This window comes from Nomascus leucogenys, chromosome 13, assembly GCF_006542625.1.
Source record: "Nomascus leucogenys isolate Asia chromosome 13, Asia_NLE_v1, whole genome shotgun sequence".
In the NCBI taxonomy this organism is placed as follows: domain Eukaryota; kingdom Metazoa; phylum Chordata; class Mammalia; order Primates; family Hylobatidae; genus Nomascus; species Nomascus leucogenys.
Genome location: NC_044393.1, coordinates 81,087,973 through 81,105,749, shown reverse-complemented (window position 1 = coordinate 81,105,749; position 17,777 = coordinate 81,087,973). Strand labels below are relative to the sequence as shown.

General features: G+C 50.0%; 1 protein-coding gene across 2 annotated transcripts in view; it reads left to right on the top strand.

The window, feature by feature from the left end:
* Nucleotides 1-17,777, top strand: part of PLXNA4 (plexin A4) — a 457,885-nt gene that overhangs the window by 421,632 nt on the left and 18,476 nt on the right. For both annotated transcript variants that reach the window (XM_030825648.1, XM_030825649.1), the window contains exons 25-29: nucleotides 211-370; nucleotides 10,946-11,049; nucleotides 11,604-11,703; nucleotides 12,892-13,082; nucleotides 14,281-14,450. In XM_030825648.1, coding sequence (XP_030681508.1) covers nucleotides 211-370; nucleotides 10,946-11,049; nucleotides 11,604-11,703; nucleotides 12,892-13,082; nucleotides 14,281-14,450 — 725 coding nt within the window. The remainder of the gene's footprint in view (nucleotides 1-210; nucleotides 371-10,945; nucleotides 11,050-11,603; nucleotides 11,704-12,891; nucleotides 13,083-14,280; nucleotides 14,451-17,777) is intronic.

The following is a 17,777-nucleotide window of genomic DNA, read 5'->3' as shown; positions in this document are numbered from 1 at the left end:
ATTGAAGCCAAGGCATTGTCCTGCTTGCCCGGACAGGAAAGGGCAGTGGGCTTGGTGGGAGCACAGATGGCCTGGAGCCACCCTACTCCTCCCCAGCCCATACTGGAGAGGACGAGCCATTCAGGACGGGATCCCAGGGTGCTGCTGGGGATCTAGGAGCTTTCCCTGCTACCCCATTTCATATGCCTCCTCTCCCCACCTTTCCTTCAGGTCCTGAGCTGTGTCAGCCCAGACAGTGCCAACAGCCCCGAGGTCCCAGTAAAGATCCTAAACTGTGACACCATCACTCAGGTTAAGGAGAAGATTCTGGATGCCATCTTCAAGAATGTGCCTTGCTCCCATCGGCCCAAAGCTGCAGATATGGATCTGGGTGAGTAGGTTGCCCACCCAGGGGCTGTCCTTGTGGCTGGTCCTGAACACACCTCAACTTCCTTCTCCTGTCAGTAGAGGCAGGGCTGGGGTAGAGATCCGAGGGGGATAATCACTGGCTGGAGGGAGTCAGGCATGGCCGGACCCCCACCAGGAGCCCATGGGGTTACCTTCCTGGACTGCTTGGAATTGACCAGAGCTGGTCAGTGAACAGTTTGCAGAGAGGGGTCCACGGGCCACTTGGTAGTCTGTTGGTGATCTGCCTGGCAGGATATGCCTCTGGGGGTCCTTTGAATAGCAGAGGGGTGGGAAATGAAGGAGTCACATCTGGAAAGAAGGGAATTTAAGGGCAGAGTCCGCTAGTCTGAGCTCCTGCGGCCCAAGGTCCTGCCACCGCCTCTGTTGTCGCCCGAGGCTCTTCCCTTCTGCTCAGTTCCATGCCTATAATTTTTGCTGACTACCTACAACTTGAGGGATCTGGGTCAGTGATAGAGAATGGAGAGAAAGTATAGGGAAAATGAGATATGACAGCCTGCTGGGGAGAAGGATGACATTTTAACTGAATGTTCCATGAATATATCTCCCAGCCTCTATAAACAAGGGCATGCTGGCTAGGGCCACCTGTACTTAGAGCCAGTTATGGTTTGCATAAGCATTTCATAGGATGCCATCCTGGGGAAATCGTTATGGGGAGCCCCAGGATCTGAAGAGGCCAGCGGGGAAGAGAAGTGGTTCCAGCCTTGTGGGCCAGCATCAAACACATCTAGGTTTGAGTCCTGGTGCCATCAAATCCTAGCTGTGTGACCCTGGTCAAGTAACCTGTGTATGCCTTAGTTTCCTAGCTATAAATGGAGATAATCATAGTGTCTGCCTTGTAGTAAGAATTCAGTGAGATCATGCATGTAAAAGCCTCTTTAATGCCATGTGTGGTCCATCGTACACATTCAGTAAGTACTGGCTGCTGTCACTGATTATGAGGATAATACAAGGATACTGAGTGTGCCTGTTTGTTGATGCTGGGCATGGAAGGAGAAGCATTGATGTGTGTATGTGCTCGTATCTGGAGATTCCTGGCAACATAGTGGTGGGAGGACCCCTCAGACGCCTCTAATCCATCCATCTGGCCTCTAAGCTGGCTTTGGCTAAGCCATCCAAGACAGACGGGCATCTATGCTATTTTCTAGAATCCAGAGGGAATTTTCATCATCGCCTCCCACTGCCTCACCCCAACTCCCTCTGAATTCTGATGCCTAAAGATTCTTAGGATCAGGAAGTTGTAGTAACTCCTCCAAATTCTCACTTCTTCATTTAACCCCATATCCTCTCTGTTGGCTCTTGGCTGAAGGTGTTTGGCCCTGTGCTCTGAGCTTGGACGTTGAGGGAAGGAGATTGGGTGAGCATGTGTCTCCCTCCACTGTGGAGGTGGCTCTGAGTATGCTGTTTCCGGGACACAGAGGAAGCCAATGTGTGATGGTGGTGGGGAGGGGTGTGGGTGTGTGCTCACATGTGTGCCCTTAGAGCCAGACCAGACCTGTGTGTCTGTGTGCATTTGAGTTGCTTTTGCTGCCGTGAAGATCCCACAGACTCATGGGGTGAGGAAACTGTTATGGACCCGTGGGAGGGAGAACAGTTCCTGGAAGGAGGATTTTTGTGTTCCCCACGTCCAAACAATTGAGTGGGATACTCCTTAATGGGTTTTTCCAGGGAGAATTGAGTTCGGTAGTGGAACCAGCTAGCACCCACTGTTCCTTTGTTTTATCTGTGGGCCATATAGCAGGGGCACCTTCAGCTTTCCAGGGTCCTTAATGCAATTCAGGTGGGAGGAGAGTCCAGGCAGAGGGTGGCCAAGAGGGAGAGCTGTGAGTGTGGCCAAGAGGGAGAGCTGTGAGTGTGGCCAAGAAGGAGCAGGCTCCTTCATGCTGGAAGCTGAGATTGCAAAGATGTGCCAGAACACAGAAGGAGCGCCTGCATGCAGCTGCATGAAGAGATGTGTGCTTCTGTGCTTAAGAATAGGTGATTTCCCATGGAGGGGCTCATAGAAGGCATCCCTGTGAGCTTTGTCCTGAGAGTCCCTTAAAAAGCGTGGGAGTGCAAGCCCAGCAAAGCGAGTCTCTTATGGGATGCAAAGCCTCCTGAAGCCAGAGTGCTAGACTATCTGGAGTAGAAACAGCAGCAGACAAAGCAGGCGCAGTCGCTCCTGCCACCCACCATGATGAAAGGAAGCCCAAGGGCAGCTCTGCAACAAGGACCTGCCCAAGGGTGGCTGGTCTCCCCAGCTAGAGGCTGCGCAAGCCAGGGAAAGGCTACCCGCTTCCCAGGGGAAACAGGTCTCCAGTGCTCACCATGACTGTTCAAGCTCCAGGCACCCAAACAAACAGAGGGGATCCCTCTGCCATCGCATTTGCTGCTGGGCCACACTTGGAGGAATAAGATCCCCACACCAGGGACAGATAACAGAGAAACAAAGAGAGGCCTGGGGCAGTTTGAACCTCAGGGCCCCCTCTCACTGGGAAGGGGCATCATGCTGAGCTGCTCAGCAACATCTCCCTGCTCGACCATGATGGGTGCTCTTCTGAGAAGTTCCCTTTTTTCCTTTTAAATCTAGAGTTTGGAGCTGCCTGCAAAGCTCTAGGCTTCTTCTTACCAAAGCTAGATTGCATCGCAAGAAAAATGGGGCCTCCTCAGAGACCCAAATGCTTTTTCCACACTATTCAATCACAGCCCCCACGGGGAAAGAGAGGCAAGGCAAGTTGTTCCCATCATGTAGGTGAAAGTGCTTTGAAAGCCTAAGAGCAATTTACAAATGTAAGGTGTGACTACTTATGCCAAAGGGACGCATAGCACACTGGCACTCACTCAGCCCCATGTGCTGGACAGGGCCAAGACAGCACAGCATGCCCCCCGACTTTCTCCCCACACCCGCTGTGCTTTCTTCTCCCACTGCTGAGGGCATCCAGCAAAGGCTGCCTTCCCTCTCCTGATGCGCAGGCCCTGGCACGGCAGGAGCACCCATCTCAGGCCAGCTCAGCAGGAAGCAAAGACATTTGGCACCACCCTGTCATTGTCCCAAGTAAATCCAGCCCAACCCTCCCACTCTTGCTTGGCTTGTGGCTCCTGCCTGTCATCATCACTGTGGCCCCTGGCTTTGCCTAACTGCTCACTCCTGACGTGTCTATGCATTGCTCCTCGGAGCTCATCAGAGCTCTCCCACTTCTCTCCCTGCACTCCTCGCCAGACTTGTCCAGGCTTTAAGGAGCCAAGATGGGAAACCACGTTAGTAAGCGTTCTCCAAAGAACTAGAAACAACAAGGGTTGTGTGTGTGTGTGTGTGTGTGTATGTCTAGAAACAGAGAGAAAGAGAGAGAGATTCATTTTAAATAAGCAGTCACACAATTATGGAGGCTGGCAAGTCGAAAATCTGCAGGGTTGGCTGGCAGGCTGGAGACCCAGGGAGGAGGCAACATTGCAGTTCAAGTCTGAAGGCCGTCTGTTGGCAGAATTCCCACTTTCTCAAGGGAGGTCAGTCTTTTGTTCCAGTCAGGACTTCAACTGATTGGATGGGGCCCACCTACATTATGGAGAGAAATCTGCTTTATTCGAAATCCACCCTGATATAAATGTTAATCTCATAGAAAGACACCCTCACAGAAACATATTGAATAATGTGTGACCAAATATCTGGGCACTGTGGCCCAGCCAAGTTGACACGTAGAATTAACTATCCCAGGAACCGCAGGGCCCACCTTCACTGCAATCTGTTGGAAGCTGGGGAAGGACAGCAACCACAGCGGGAGGAGTTGGGACTGAGGCAGAGCTCTAAGGCACAGTGCCCAGGTAGCACTACCCCTGCTACACGTGAGGCTGTCCCCACAACCAGGTTTAAAATGTCCCTTTCCACCCACAGGTATCTGGGCAGGGTAGGTACCTGTTTGCATCACTAAACTCTTCAACAAACACAAGAAGATCCTACCCTGTGGCCAGCTCTGTGCCAGGCATGGGGGTGCCATGGTGCCTAGGAGAAGTTCCCCACTTCTTAGCAGACTAGCAGAGACAGGACATTTTTCTATCTGAACTAAAGAGCTCTGTTTCCTCCTCCCTTCACTCCTCAAGGGAAATCATTGGTGCCATTCTCTTCCCCTGCACAGATGGAGAATCTGCAGCTCAGAGAAGCACAGTGCCTGGGCCCAGGTTACACAGCAGGGAGGTAGAGAGAACTCCCATTCCCTTCACACGCAGTCTCCTCTGCGGCCCATTTCCTCTCCCCTCTGCCACTGTCCGTGACCTCCAGAGATTCCTGTAGTTTAATGCAAATGCTCTATCAATAGCCCCCAGAACTCCACCACCCTCTCTCTGTCTTGCAGCTCAAGTCGAGCGAGCTGAAAGGATATATTTTTTCAAATAAGCAATTCCTGTAGGCAATAAAAAGATACACTATCTTCCGAGTGAAATATAAAGAGTTCACAGCAGCTGTCTCCCCAGTTTGCATTTTCCTCTGCACCTGATGGGAAGGACAGATAAAGATAATGGGATTTTTCTTTCTTTTTTATTTCACCTCCCTCTCTCCCTGGAAGGTGGAAATGTAACAAATTGGATTGTGAGTGTGTCTGTCCTTTGTGCTTGATGCCTGGAGCAGGGCATCCGGCTGCCGGGCAGAGCTGCTGCGAGAGAGGTCAGAGCTAGCAATTTTCTCTTGGTGCCATGCATATGAATGCTAGGGTCACCTTTCCTCCTTCCCACTGACACCACCTGCCTTCTAAACTCTTCTTTGACCCACCACACCGCCTGGAGCCATGCCAGAGCCCTGTGTTCCACATTCAGGAATATCTACTAAGTTCTAGCTTGTCTCTCTTAAATCAGGAAGCGGGGCTCAGCCTACCTTTGCCTTTCGCTCTCCAGGCATCCCCAAATAGCAACAACTGACCAGTGCACAGCACTTAACAGTTTACAAAGATCTAGTACCTTCAGTGCAAATAATGCACTTCTATTCAGGAACTTCTTCTTTTAAGCACCAGGTGTCATAGTTCAATCATGTTATATTTGAGAACTTGCTGTCACAATGATTTAAAAAAAAAAAAAAAAAACATTTTTAGATGTCACCCCTCCTGCTCCCAGGTGAATTTTCTGACCTTTTTAGCAGATGCACTCTGATCTTCTCTTGGCTCTCCCAGCTCTTCTCTGGTGCCTGCTCCCAGCACTTCAGCGTGGCCAGGTGTTGAAGGTCTCAGGGCTCCCTGCCAGGTGTTTCCTTGGGTTTCACCTGCTGACAGGCGTGCAGAGCCACCTGCTGACAGGCCTCCTTCTCCACTCGGGGTTTGGAGGGTGGAGTGGGCCCCGTGCAGTGCTGGTGTGTGCTCCTAGTGAGAACCTGTTCACAGTTCCCCCAAGGTAAGGAAAGGTGGCAAGGGTGAAAGTCCAGGCATGCGGTCATGAAGGTGCTCCTGCATGGACTGTGCAGGTCGATTTTGCTGGCTCTGCCTAGCCTGGTTAGTGGCTCCTTCCACCCTTTCCTTTCTTCAGCAGCCCTTCCTGAAGCTTCCTGGGATGGGTCTGAGGAGAGATGATAGGAAGACAGGAAGTGAGGTTATTACAAAGCCTGAAGGGTCCCCAGCCTGGTGTAAAAGGAGGTGCATGTGCACATGTGTGTGTGGGGGTGTGTGTGTGTGCATGTGTGTGTGTGCATGTGTGTGGGGGGGGGTGTGTGTGTGCATGTGTGGGTGCCCTTGGGCCCACCTGCATGTCTACACTGTGAGGGCCAGAACTACCAGGTGCTGTGCACCCTGGGGAGAGTTTGCCTCTCAGCGTGGCACCTACCGGTGGGTAGGGGACTCTTCAAGAGCCAGGCCAGTGGGGTCCTCCATGCCAGCATCTCCTTCCAGGTTGGCCTGTGGAGGATCTCTTTCCTCTCTATGCCTCAGCTTCCCACTGCCAATCACATGGACCTCCACACACTTGGAGGCAAGCCAGGGTCCCCCTACCTCTCCCCTTCCTAGAGACACTGCAAGCACGACCTGGCCATCTTCTGAGCGTCCCTGAAGCCCACACCCATGAGCATCCCTGAAACCCATCTCCACAGCCATCTCCTGAGCATCCCTGAAGCCCACACCCCTGCCCCACTACCTTCACTTAGGTCCTCGCTGCCACTTCTGCTTTGGACAAAGGCAGCCATCCCGACAGGGCTCATGCCTCTTTGTCCCTCTAATGCTCTCCTCTCCTTATCCCCTCCCCGCTCCGTCTCCATGGCCTCAGCTTAGCCCCAGACACCTTGGCATGGCATGCTAGATCTTTTTTAACTTAGCTCCTGACCTCCCTACACCTCTCCAGCCTCTCCTTTCAACCTTCTCCTGCTCAGACTCGTCGTTCCCTAGAACTGCGACCTGAGTGCCACCTTTGGACCAGAACACTTGTTCCCCTGGCCAGCCAGCAAACACCTACTCGTCCTTCACAATTTAACCTGGGCAGCCCTTTCCCACCAGCTCCTCTTCCCTGTCTCACCCCTGCCCTGACCAGCGGGCTCTTGCACAGCCTCTCCACACAAGGAGTCTTCAAGGACTAGGGCTTGTGTTTTATTCCATTTCCTTGTTTAACTACCTCTCATGCCCAGCTGGCCGTGCCCAGCACACTGGGGGCACACGGTAGGTAAGTGTTCTTTGCTGAATGAGTGAACGTGGAGCTGCAACACCTCCTGGACCTGGATTCTCACCACAGAGACTGCAGGAGATGCATCTTGTGAGATGGGACTGTAGGTGTCCTCTTTTGTAGGAGAAGGTATTTGTTTGTGAGGAGTCACTCTGCCCCAGGATTTGCTATGGCTCTCTCTGAGCTCAGCATCTCATAGCATTTGATGCCTGGGAGGTATTTTCCAGCTTCTCACTGTGCCCCACAGGCAGGCAAAAAATGCCCAACAGGCTCAGCCTTCACGGGAGAATGCTGGCCATTGGCTGAGCTATGACATTGCCTCTTCGCTGTCCTAATGTGGTCACCTCCTACGGAGCAAGGTAGAGACTCAAAAGAGAGATATTTTTAGTAACATTTTTATAGGCAAGACAGAAGGAGCCCATCTGGTGAAAAGAGGCTGGATCAAGCACTGGGGGACCTGGGTTCTATTTATTTTCATTACTGTTATTAAAACTAAGCACACATTGAATATGCAACAAAGCACAAAATTAGATACTGCCCTCACAGAGGGCCTCCTGAGGCTGATTCATCCAGCCATGCACACCGTGAGGGGACCAGGGTGCTGGCCTTCCTATCTAAGGTGGCAGGGTTGTCTCATCCTCAGCTGACTCAACCTGACCTTGGGATCTTTACTTCTTGAGTGGGGATGAGATTTTATGAGCCCAGCCATGCAGCTCAGGAGACGGCACTGCCCCTGGGCTAGAGGGAAGCCACCTGCGATGGCCTTTGACCTTGGCTTTTCCTGGCCCCTGCTTTACTCAATAGAGTTCTATGGCTCAGACTTCTATGGAGAGAAGGTCAGGAAGTCGTGCAAGAGCACTCCAGAAAGCTGAGCCCATGCCCACTATCTGATCTTCTTGAGACATTCTGTGATGAGTCCAGGGAAAATAGAGACCATAACTGGCCTGAAGAAGGGGTTTCAGGAAAGGAAGGAGGGCAGGTAAGTATGGAAGTGAAAGTGGGTTCTGGCCAACAGGGTAAAAGTAAGGAATTTGGGCAGAGAAGAGTGACATTAAGGAGTGGCTTTCCTTGTCAGCCTACTTGAATTATTTTGTGCCAGGGAATGTGGGACCGCCCGCCAGTTATACTCCACCCTCTCTCCTCCATTCTGGGTTCAGCTGGGTGGGCTACTTGTGATCCTTGCTTCTTTCCTGAAAGCCTCAGGGATGGAGCTGCCCACACCAGCTGCCCGTCACTCTGGGCTCTCTTTCATCAGGACTAAGTTGTAGATGCTACAAAACAACAATTTCAACTATTACTTTCTTCTTCCTCTTCTTCCCCTCTCCTCCTCCTCATCTTCCTCCTCCTCTTCCTCTTCCTCTTCCTCCTCTTCCTCTTCTTTTTTCCTCTTCTTCTTCCTTCTCTTCTTCTTTCTCCTTTCTTATTCTTTCACCTTCCTGATATTTCAGAAAAAAAGCACATAGCAATTTTTTTCTGTCTAGGAGATAACAAAACAATAGGCTTGAGAGATCTAAAAGCAAGCTAAGTGTACTCCTTGATTCCAGCCCCCTCTCTCCATATTGGCTTTTGGGGAAACATTCCTGACTTTTTGAGATAATTCCCAAGGAGACATGCCTATGCCCTACCCAGTCTTTTTGGATAGGGGCATGGAGGTAGGTGGACTTTCATTCTCATTCTCATTTCTGGGCATGACTCAGCCAGGGTTGTTGAGCATGGCTACCTAGGCTGTGCACTGCACAGCTCTAAGGGGAATTGTGCATCATGGAAGAAGACCTGCCCTGGGACCCAGAATCAGTCACCAACTGTCATTGCCTAGTTGGCCAGGCCATGTGGTTTCTTCAGATGCTCCTGAGATGTGCTATAATTCTTTATCAGCAAAGAGTGCCCTTGCAGCTGCTAAGCTAGAGGCTGTCTCTCCACTGGCACCTTCTTCTTCTAGTCCTATCAAGCCCCATGGTCACTTCAGTGGAGGAGACTCCCTTGGGCCCAGCCAGAGGACTTAGTGTCCAGAGCTGAGTTCATTGCATCCCTCTCCCTACCCCAAATATGAGGAAAGCAGAATGCTGGCTCCCTTTTGTGTTGTGCCCCAAAGCTGTTCCTCCACCCCTATGTAGCCTCTGACTTTTAACCAGGTGCTGCTCACCATGCAAGTGGGGGAGGCTCGCTGCCGTATACTCCCCAACCCAGACTGGTGTCCACCAGCATCCAACTGCACAGCACATCAGCTGTCTGGCCAGCTTGGAGAGAATCCTCTTCCTTTGCTCCAACCACTCAAAAGTGCATGCATGCATACCTCCATAAAATAAAAAACAAAAAAACTCAAGAAAAACAACAACAACACAATAACAAGCAAAAACGCTAGTGACCAGATACCTCAGTGAGGCATTTTCCCCTTTGCCCATTAGTCTAACCGCCCCAGACCATAATCGCCATGAGCAATCCCAGCTGTGACATCCACAGGACTAAGGGATGGATGGTCCCCAGAGACTTCTTGCTCCAGTGAGCAAGCATGTAGTCCCTATGCTTTCATTCCTTTGACCACCTGACATGATGCTAAGCTCTAAATCAGGCAGCAGGGAAGCCCCAGGGACTGGAGGCAAGGGGCTTAGATTTTAGGAGCATCCCTGCTATTCCAAAGGGCATGCCATCTGTGAAAGGCGGTTGGCAGCACAGACCACAACAAATGCACAATGCAGGGAGGAATTGGTGCTCTCTGCCACAAATGTGGCTGGTCATGGACCAGCCTTGGCAGGAGGAAAACGAGGAAGAGAATCTGAACCTGTGGCTCTGTGAGACATAGGAAGAAATCCCTGGTGGGTCAAGCAGTGACTGCCAGGCCACTTAATCTAGCAACTAACGACACTCTGAACAAGCCCAGCATTCTTTGCACATTTCAGAAGTATCAGCATCTGAGAGGCATTGAGCAGGATCTGGGCTGCCTGGAAACCAAATGTCTGGCTTCTTGGCTGGAACACATGTTGCATTTGAATTTAAGAGGCTGTTTTTCCTTTCTGGTGTATGTCCATGAGAATGGTATGTGTGCGTGCGTGAGCTCATACATGTGTGTGCTGCATGAGTTTATGTGTGTCTGACATGCACATGGATTTTCATGTGTGTACACTTTGAGATAGGAATGTGCACTTCTCCACCTACACGTGATTTGTAGCAAGTATGGTGGTGGGGATTTGGTTGATGAGAAACAGCCTCCCATTTCCATGTGTGATCCATCAGTAAGTCCATGTATTATAGGGGTTTGGGCCTGTGAGAATAATATGGGGATGTAAATATATCCTTGTAACATCTAGGTGTTGGATAGATTACAGCGTTGATATCATTTACATAAACTTTGCAGGGAAGGGGATGTTCATGGGCATGAGAATGGGTTTTGCTGATTTTTTCCACACTCTTTGACCCAGTCTCCCTGACAAGGGTGACACACTGCCAGTTTCACCCTGCAGGATATACCCCTGGAACAGGTCTGGGGCTGTTCAGTGACTGAGCCTACAGCCTTGATTTTATCAGCTCTAAGAGCTTCCAATCAAGCAAACAAGTCACCCTACCACAACTATGCCACTTTGCATTTGCCTTATGCTTTGTCAAAGCTTAGTGTTTTATTATGTGCCTCTTTTGTTTGGCCAATACTTTTTGAGCACCTACTTTTTACAGATGTAGCCATTCATAGCGAGCAGATGGGCAGGGGTGGATAAGTGATGTTAGCCCCATTTTGGTCACATAGTTTGTTGGGATCGGAACCAGAACTGGAACTCAGGGTCTCACTGCATTGAGAGCTTTGGCACTCCATTTTCACAGGAGCATGTGCTAGCACTTGCAATGGATACACCCTTGAGCTAGCATGGCATAGGTACCTACACAGGGGTCCTCAGCTTCCCCACAGGAGGGGTCAGAGGGCCTCTCTGAGATGCCACCGCTCTCTTGGCAGAGTGGCGACAAGGAAGTGGGGCAAGGATGATCTTGCAAGATGAAGACATCACCACCAAGATTGAGAATGATTGGAAGCGACTGAACACACTGGCCCACTACCAGGTGAGGGGAATGTGGAAAGGGGAGGAGCTAGCCAACTGCAAGTCCTTTGCCCTGGAAATCATTGCCCTCAAATAACAGGGCTAGACACCAAGCCCCTCACCAGCACTCCATGTTCCCTTAGTGATCCAGAGGAAATTGACGTCTCCCAGTCAAGAAACCAGGGAATCCTGACCTCTTTCTTTGGAGATAACATGCTGACATGCACACTTTCTGCAGGGCATGGGCCGAGTCCCCAAGGAAGGCCCTCCTGAGAAGTTCCTCTGGGCATTTAAGGTTGGGTCATCTTCCAGGGAAGCACTGGGATTGAGAATGCTAGGGAGGAGCTCTTGCCAGAAGTTACTCCAAGAGAAGCCACAAAATAGAACACTAGTCAGTATCCAGATCTGTGTCTTGTTTTGCTCCAAGGAAAGCTGACAGCCTCCAAAGTCCCCTAGTTCTCCAGCAAGGCACCAATTGCCCCTTAGTGCCAAGTTCATCATGATTTGTCCTTATTAATTATTTCCTGGAGTGGCAGAGCTGCTGTGCCTAGGCCCTGAGAAGCTTTTTCCCTGTAGGTACCAGATGGTTCCGTGGTGGCATTAGTGTCCAAGCAGGTGACAGCTTATAACACAGTGAACAACTCCACTGTCTCCAGGACCTCAGCGAGTAAATATGGTAAGATCCCACCGAGTGTCCTGGGGAGGCCCAGGTGTCCTGAGCAGCTGTTGTCATGCCAGAAGGCAGGAGACTCTTGGAGAGGGGAGATGGGGCATCAGGCAGGCTGACCATCAGGGAAGAGAGCCAGGTGGGGGAAGAGGCCCCTGGTTTCAGTCGGTCACTCTGATGCATAAGCAAGAACTTCATCCGCGAGCAAAAGAAGTAAAGCCAACTTTCATGAATGTCTTCCAGGCTGTGTGAAAACTATTATCTGACATCATGTTCATAACAATCTAGTGAATTAAATAATTATTATTTCCCCCTATTATGCAGATTAGTACGTTATAACTCAGGTGCACAGAGGCTAAATGATTTGTAAGAGCCACTGTTATTTTGCAGTGGAGTGCAGGTACAGACCAGGTGCGAGGCTCTGCAGTGGTGGGGAGAGGGTGCTGGAGGTGGGGTAGAAGCCAGAAGGAGCCCTGTTCTGCCCTATCTGTGTGCTTTGGGGCTAGTCATCTGACCACTATGAGCCTTGGTTATTTATTTATTTACCAGAAGAAGAGACTGAAAAATCTACTGACTGAACAGGATCATTCTAGATAATAAGTGGATGAATACAGAGAATAGTGCCTGCACACAGTAGGACCGCCATTTCTTTTTCCTGCTCAGTACTCATTTCACAACACTTCACAAACACTGGCAGGAGTTTCAGCAAATAAACAGGAATAATTGGCACAGGCCAGAGGGGAGGACAGACGAAGGTGAGCAGGTTACCTGGCGGTTACTCATCCAGTCAGCGGTTATTAAGGGAGGCAGGCTACCTGCTCTTAAGTATGTACTTAATTGGCTGCACAGAACACATCCTGAGACATGACTTGAGAACTCTTACAAGGAAAAGCATTAAAAAAGTACAGGCTTATATTTTTACAAATTGAATAATTAAGGGTTGACACGATGCAGAGTACAGGAAGGAGGGGGAGATCTGAGTGGGTAGAATTAGCCACAGATAGTTTCCTGGAGGTGGTGAGAAAGGCATCCCAGTTTCAGGGAATGCACCAAACCAAGGCAAGGTGACAGCACCGGCCAGTGGCAGGAACTATCAGATGGTCGTTGGCTTCTGCCGGAGCAAGGGATGCATGGTAAGGTGATGGGCTAAGGCCGTGTGGCCTCACATATGTTGGGGGGTGATCCTTGCCTTGGCAGAAAACATGATCCGGTACACGGGCAGCCCTGACAGCCTCCGCTCACGGACACCTATGATCACTCCTGACCTGGAGAGTGGAGTCAAGATGTGGCACCTAGTGAAGAACCACGAGCACGGAGACCAGAAGGAGGGGGACCGAGGGAGCAAGATGGTGTCTGAAATCTACCTGACCCGACTCCTGGCCACTAAGGTATCAGACTGGAGAACTGGGTGCAGGGAGCCCAGAGGCTATGGAGTGGGGCTTCATCGGCCCACAGAAATGCCAGAGTAGCCAGTACCCAGCATTCATGCTGGTGTCCACTCTATTACCCACCCCAGGAGGCACTGCTGACCAGTCCCCGTACTGAACCTCAGAATCCTTCTCAATCCAGCACTCCAGGCAAACCCTACTGATACATCATTGTTGGCATGCAATCTGAAGATTTGTTTCTATCCCTTCTCCATGCCCTTCTGAAATACTGAGACTCTAACTGCCTCTTTTCACATTCTTCTGCCATGCCTTATAAAAGAATGATTTCTTCTCTGGGATATCATCTACAATCTCAAGTGGGGGAAGTCGGGGCTCCATCAGCGACTTCCCAGGCACCATTTCTTTTTTTTTTTTTTGAGACAGTCTTGTTCTGTCACCCAGGCTGAAGTGCAGTGGTGCAATCTCTGCTCACTGCAATCTCCTCCTCCCAAGCTCAAACAATCCTCCTGCCTCAGCCTCCCAAGTAGCTGAAACTACAAGCATGCACCACCACGCCTAATTTTTTTTTTTTTTTTTTAGTAGAGGTGTGGTTTCACCGTGTTGGCCAGGCTGGTCTTAAACTCCTGGCTTCAAATGATCCATCCGCCTTGGCCTCCCAGAATTTGGGATTACAGGTGTGAGCCACCGTGTCTGACCCCAGGCACCATTTCTAATCCTGGTTCTGGGGACGTTGCTTGCCTGCAGTGCTAGTCTTTCACTCCTGAGACTGGGCTCGGTGCTGCTCTCTGCAGAGCCAAGTGAGTCACTGTTCATTAGCCAGTGTGAGTAATGCCCAAACAAAGCCAGCAGATTGTGTTTGTCTGCTCTGACCAAGTGAGTGTTCATTAGCATTTGTGAAAAATGCTAAAATAACACCGCCAGAGGGTGTTCAACCAAACTGTGTTGTTGGCAGAGGAAGCCTTACGTAGGTCCAGTCATCAGTGTTATATCTCTTTTCCATGTGCAGGGGAAATTTAAAGCTGTTAGAGACAGATGAAATGGGAAAAAAAATGATTTAATGCATGGACTTACCCAATTTCACCCAAGTGGGTTGGGCTGTATACCATCCTCCCCTGCCTAGGTCTGTGAGGCAGGTTTTAAAAGCCATCCTCAGAACTACGTGAGTTGAGCTGTGTCTGGACATATCCTGCCTCTCCAGGGCACACTGCAGAAGTTTGTGGATGACCTCTTTGAGACCATCTTCAGCACAGCACACCGTGGCTCTGCCCTGCCCCTGGCCATCAAGTACATGTTTGACTTCCTGGATGAGCAGGCTGATAAGCATGGCATTCATGACCCGCACGTCCGCCATACCTGGAAGAGCAATTGGTGAGTGAAGGGAGGGCAGGGGGCATATCGGGAGCCCTGAGCCCACCCAGCCTCAAGTCAATGGTGGTGGGACTCTGGGCCTCCAGGGGAAGGGCTGGCCAGAGTCTGTTTTCATCAGCAGGGACTCTGAGCAGGCACATTCTCTGGTCCTCCCCATCCACTCTTCCTAGATTTTTGTGTTCACTCCCTCTCTTACTTCCCTCTAGTCAAATCTGTCCATGCATCTTTCTTTCCTATCACTTAGTCAGTTAACAAACATTTATTGAACCAGCTGAAGAAGCAAGAAATAATATGCCAAATGTCACGGCCAGGACACTCTCCCATCCAAGTACCTCCTGGGTGCCTGTGATTATGCTAGACACTGAGGATCATGGGCTAATCAGACATGGCCCCTGCCCTCAATGAACTGATAGATGAGGGTGAGAGGCAAGGAAGTCTGCTGGTGTGGGACAAATGCTATGGAAGATGGCGGATGTGTCATGTGCAACCAGATCTTAGAAGGGCAACGTCTAACAGTGACTTGCAAGCAGTTTTGAAACACACCTAGGAACCAACCAGGTGAACAAAGGGCATTCGTATTCTATTCAAGCAATTGCTCTCTTCTCTTCCCATAAACTCCTTTTCCAAGCTCTGTATGGTGAACAGATCTGCCCTTAACCACTATGTCTTCCTTTGAGACAACAGGATTCTCCAAGTACTAATTGACACTCTAGGTGTTCTCCCCTATGATCCCCTCTCTCCTTTTAACATGGATCATCCTTCCTTTCACTTATGAGTAATTTGTATTTCAGGTTGAAATTTCAAAATCACACATCAGTATTCAGCACTTAGTACGGAACCTTGTGTAAAGCTGGGTCTCAGTAGTTATTGATGAGATGCAGAGCCAAGGTGGTCTCTGGTTGAGAGCTCTACCTGAGGCAAAGCTGGCTTATCCTTTGTCCCATCGGTTCCAGAACTGCCTCCCTGTAGCTTTTCTATGGTGCCTGTCCCAGGCTCTTCTTCCCCAGATCATTCTTCTGAGGCAGTGTGGGCCTGTTGCCCAGCACCAACAACTGCTAGGATGGGCAAGGCATTAGGGCTCAGCCAAGCACCCTGGCACCTAGCCCTGGGCCCCAAAGCAATGCACAGATGAAGGCAGAAGTCAGGCTTTGGTACCAAAACTGTATTCAATGTAGTATGCTCTGGCTCCTCATCCTCTTCACCAGGAGAAGAGACTATCCCTGCTGAATATAAAAAACCAGGCAGGAACCAAGGTTGAGACCACAGAACTGAAGCATGGGGTTTGCTCCCATATTAACTCCTAGTGAGAGAAGACTTTCGTGCCGGGGTTCTTCCAACCTTTCTGAAATAAGACTCAAAAATCTAGATTGCTCTCTCGGTGTAGCAAAACTTTGTGATGTGATTTCCTCCTTTGAAAGCTGTGTTGGGTCTGATATCTCCCAGGACCTGCCTTTAGGTAAGATGCGTTTAACTCTTCTAGACTTCTAGACTTCTTGGCGTGACTACTGGGAGCTGTTCCGTGGGGCATGTCCCCAGCCTACCAATCTGCTTCTGTTAGTGAGTCTTCCTACTTACTGCCTCCATTGAATGTTAGCAGCCTTCAGGAGATTAACAAAAACTGCTCTGCCCAGAACTTCTCTTGGTCCTAGCTGGAGAAAGTTGGGTCTTTCTAAACATTTCTACCTGCTTTTAGTAGCACATTGCAAGAATATCACCTACAATGGTATCTAAACCATTTGTTTTCACCCCATCCCTCCTGCTGGGGCAAGGCCACCTCCAGGGGTGCCATAATGTCCTTGGGGTGGAGCCAAATCTTCTTGGATGCCAGCTCTTCCAAGTACTCAGGTCTGAGCAAAGGAAATCCCAGAAAGTAGACAGTTTCCCCCAACCCTGAGGACACTTTCCCCCAACCCTGACTTGATCTGTTGCTATGCTGAGCAAGACACAGTTAGTCTGGGAATTTTAAGATCTGCATATTGACTTGGAGTTAATTGTCTCTGATGGAAAAATTATTATTTTTTTATTCCTGGCCCAAGGTGTAACCCACCCTCTCCCCACCCTCTTCTTCCACAGTTCCCTACCTCTTCTCTTTTAAATAAACCTCCTGCTCATTTAGCCTGAGTAGCTGCAATCAACCAGAGATTAGTGCCACCACTAATGTTAATAATATGCTAATATTTCATTAGGCGGGAGCCTCGGGTGGGTGCTGTGGCTTCCCTGTTTGCTGTGCCTGTCAGCAAAACCGGCCTGAGGACCAGAGAGCACAGGGGAGAAAAAACTGGCAGAGCAAATGTGGACTCCCAGAGTCCCTTACCTGGGTGCAATTTCTGGAAGAACAGGAAGATGTAAACAGAGACTTCGTTAGCTGGGAAGTCGTGAGTCCTCCATTCAGGGCTCTGAGCTCAGCTGTCAGGAAGGCTGGGCAGCTGGAGTGACCCCTACTTTCACCTGGGTGTCGTGGCTCTCTGAGCTTTCCTGGGCGCCATCCCATTATTTCCTATTAGGGATTTCCAGGGATGAAGCAAACACCGCCAAACATTGTCAGACCTCAATGCTGCCTGCCTGAGTCCCGCCCTGCACACTTTGTAGGAACTTAATAGATCCTTGTCGACTGATTGGCAGTCTTGAACATTAGGTTTTCCTGTATTAATAGCATTTGCTATTTGTACATACTGGCTGCTGGGAGATAGAACAAGTATAGAAATATTATACTGGTTCTGTTGAAATAATGTAATTCAAAGAGTTTAAGTTCTAACAAGCAAGCCAAACACATAGTGAACATTCTAACTATTACCATCAGTGAGAACAACAACCAGAACAATAAAACATCAGGGGAAATGGCAGGAGGCAGAGGAAAGAAGTAAGCAATCCATTGCATGGTGCTTAGCCCTCTTTCCCACCTGCATCCCAGCAGGCTGGTTGGATGCCGTAGGATTAGAGCCCGCAGGGATGGCTACAGCCAAAAGGTGCAGAAGGCAGTTTCTCCCAGTGCCCCAGGATTGGGACATTATAAGCAACAGGCTTACAATAGCAGACTGCAGGGCACACTTTTCCCTCTTTGTCTTTGTTAATGCAGATTTCCTGTCTGCAGCCCATCCTCCACCCCCTTCCTCCAGGCCTCGGCCTGCTAAGAAACACACAGGCCAGGCACGGTGGCTTACGCCTTGTAATCCCAACACTTTGGGACGCCGAGGTGGGCAGATCAACTGAGATCAGGAGTTCAAGATCAGCCTGGCCAACATGATGAAACCCCATCTATACTAAAAATATAAAAATTAGCCAAGTGTAGTGATGGGTGCTTGTAGTCCCAGCTACTCAGGAGGCTGA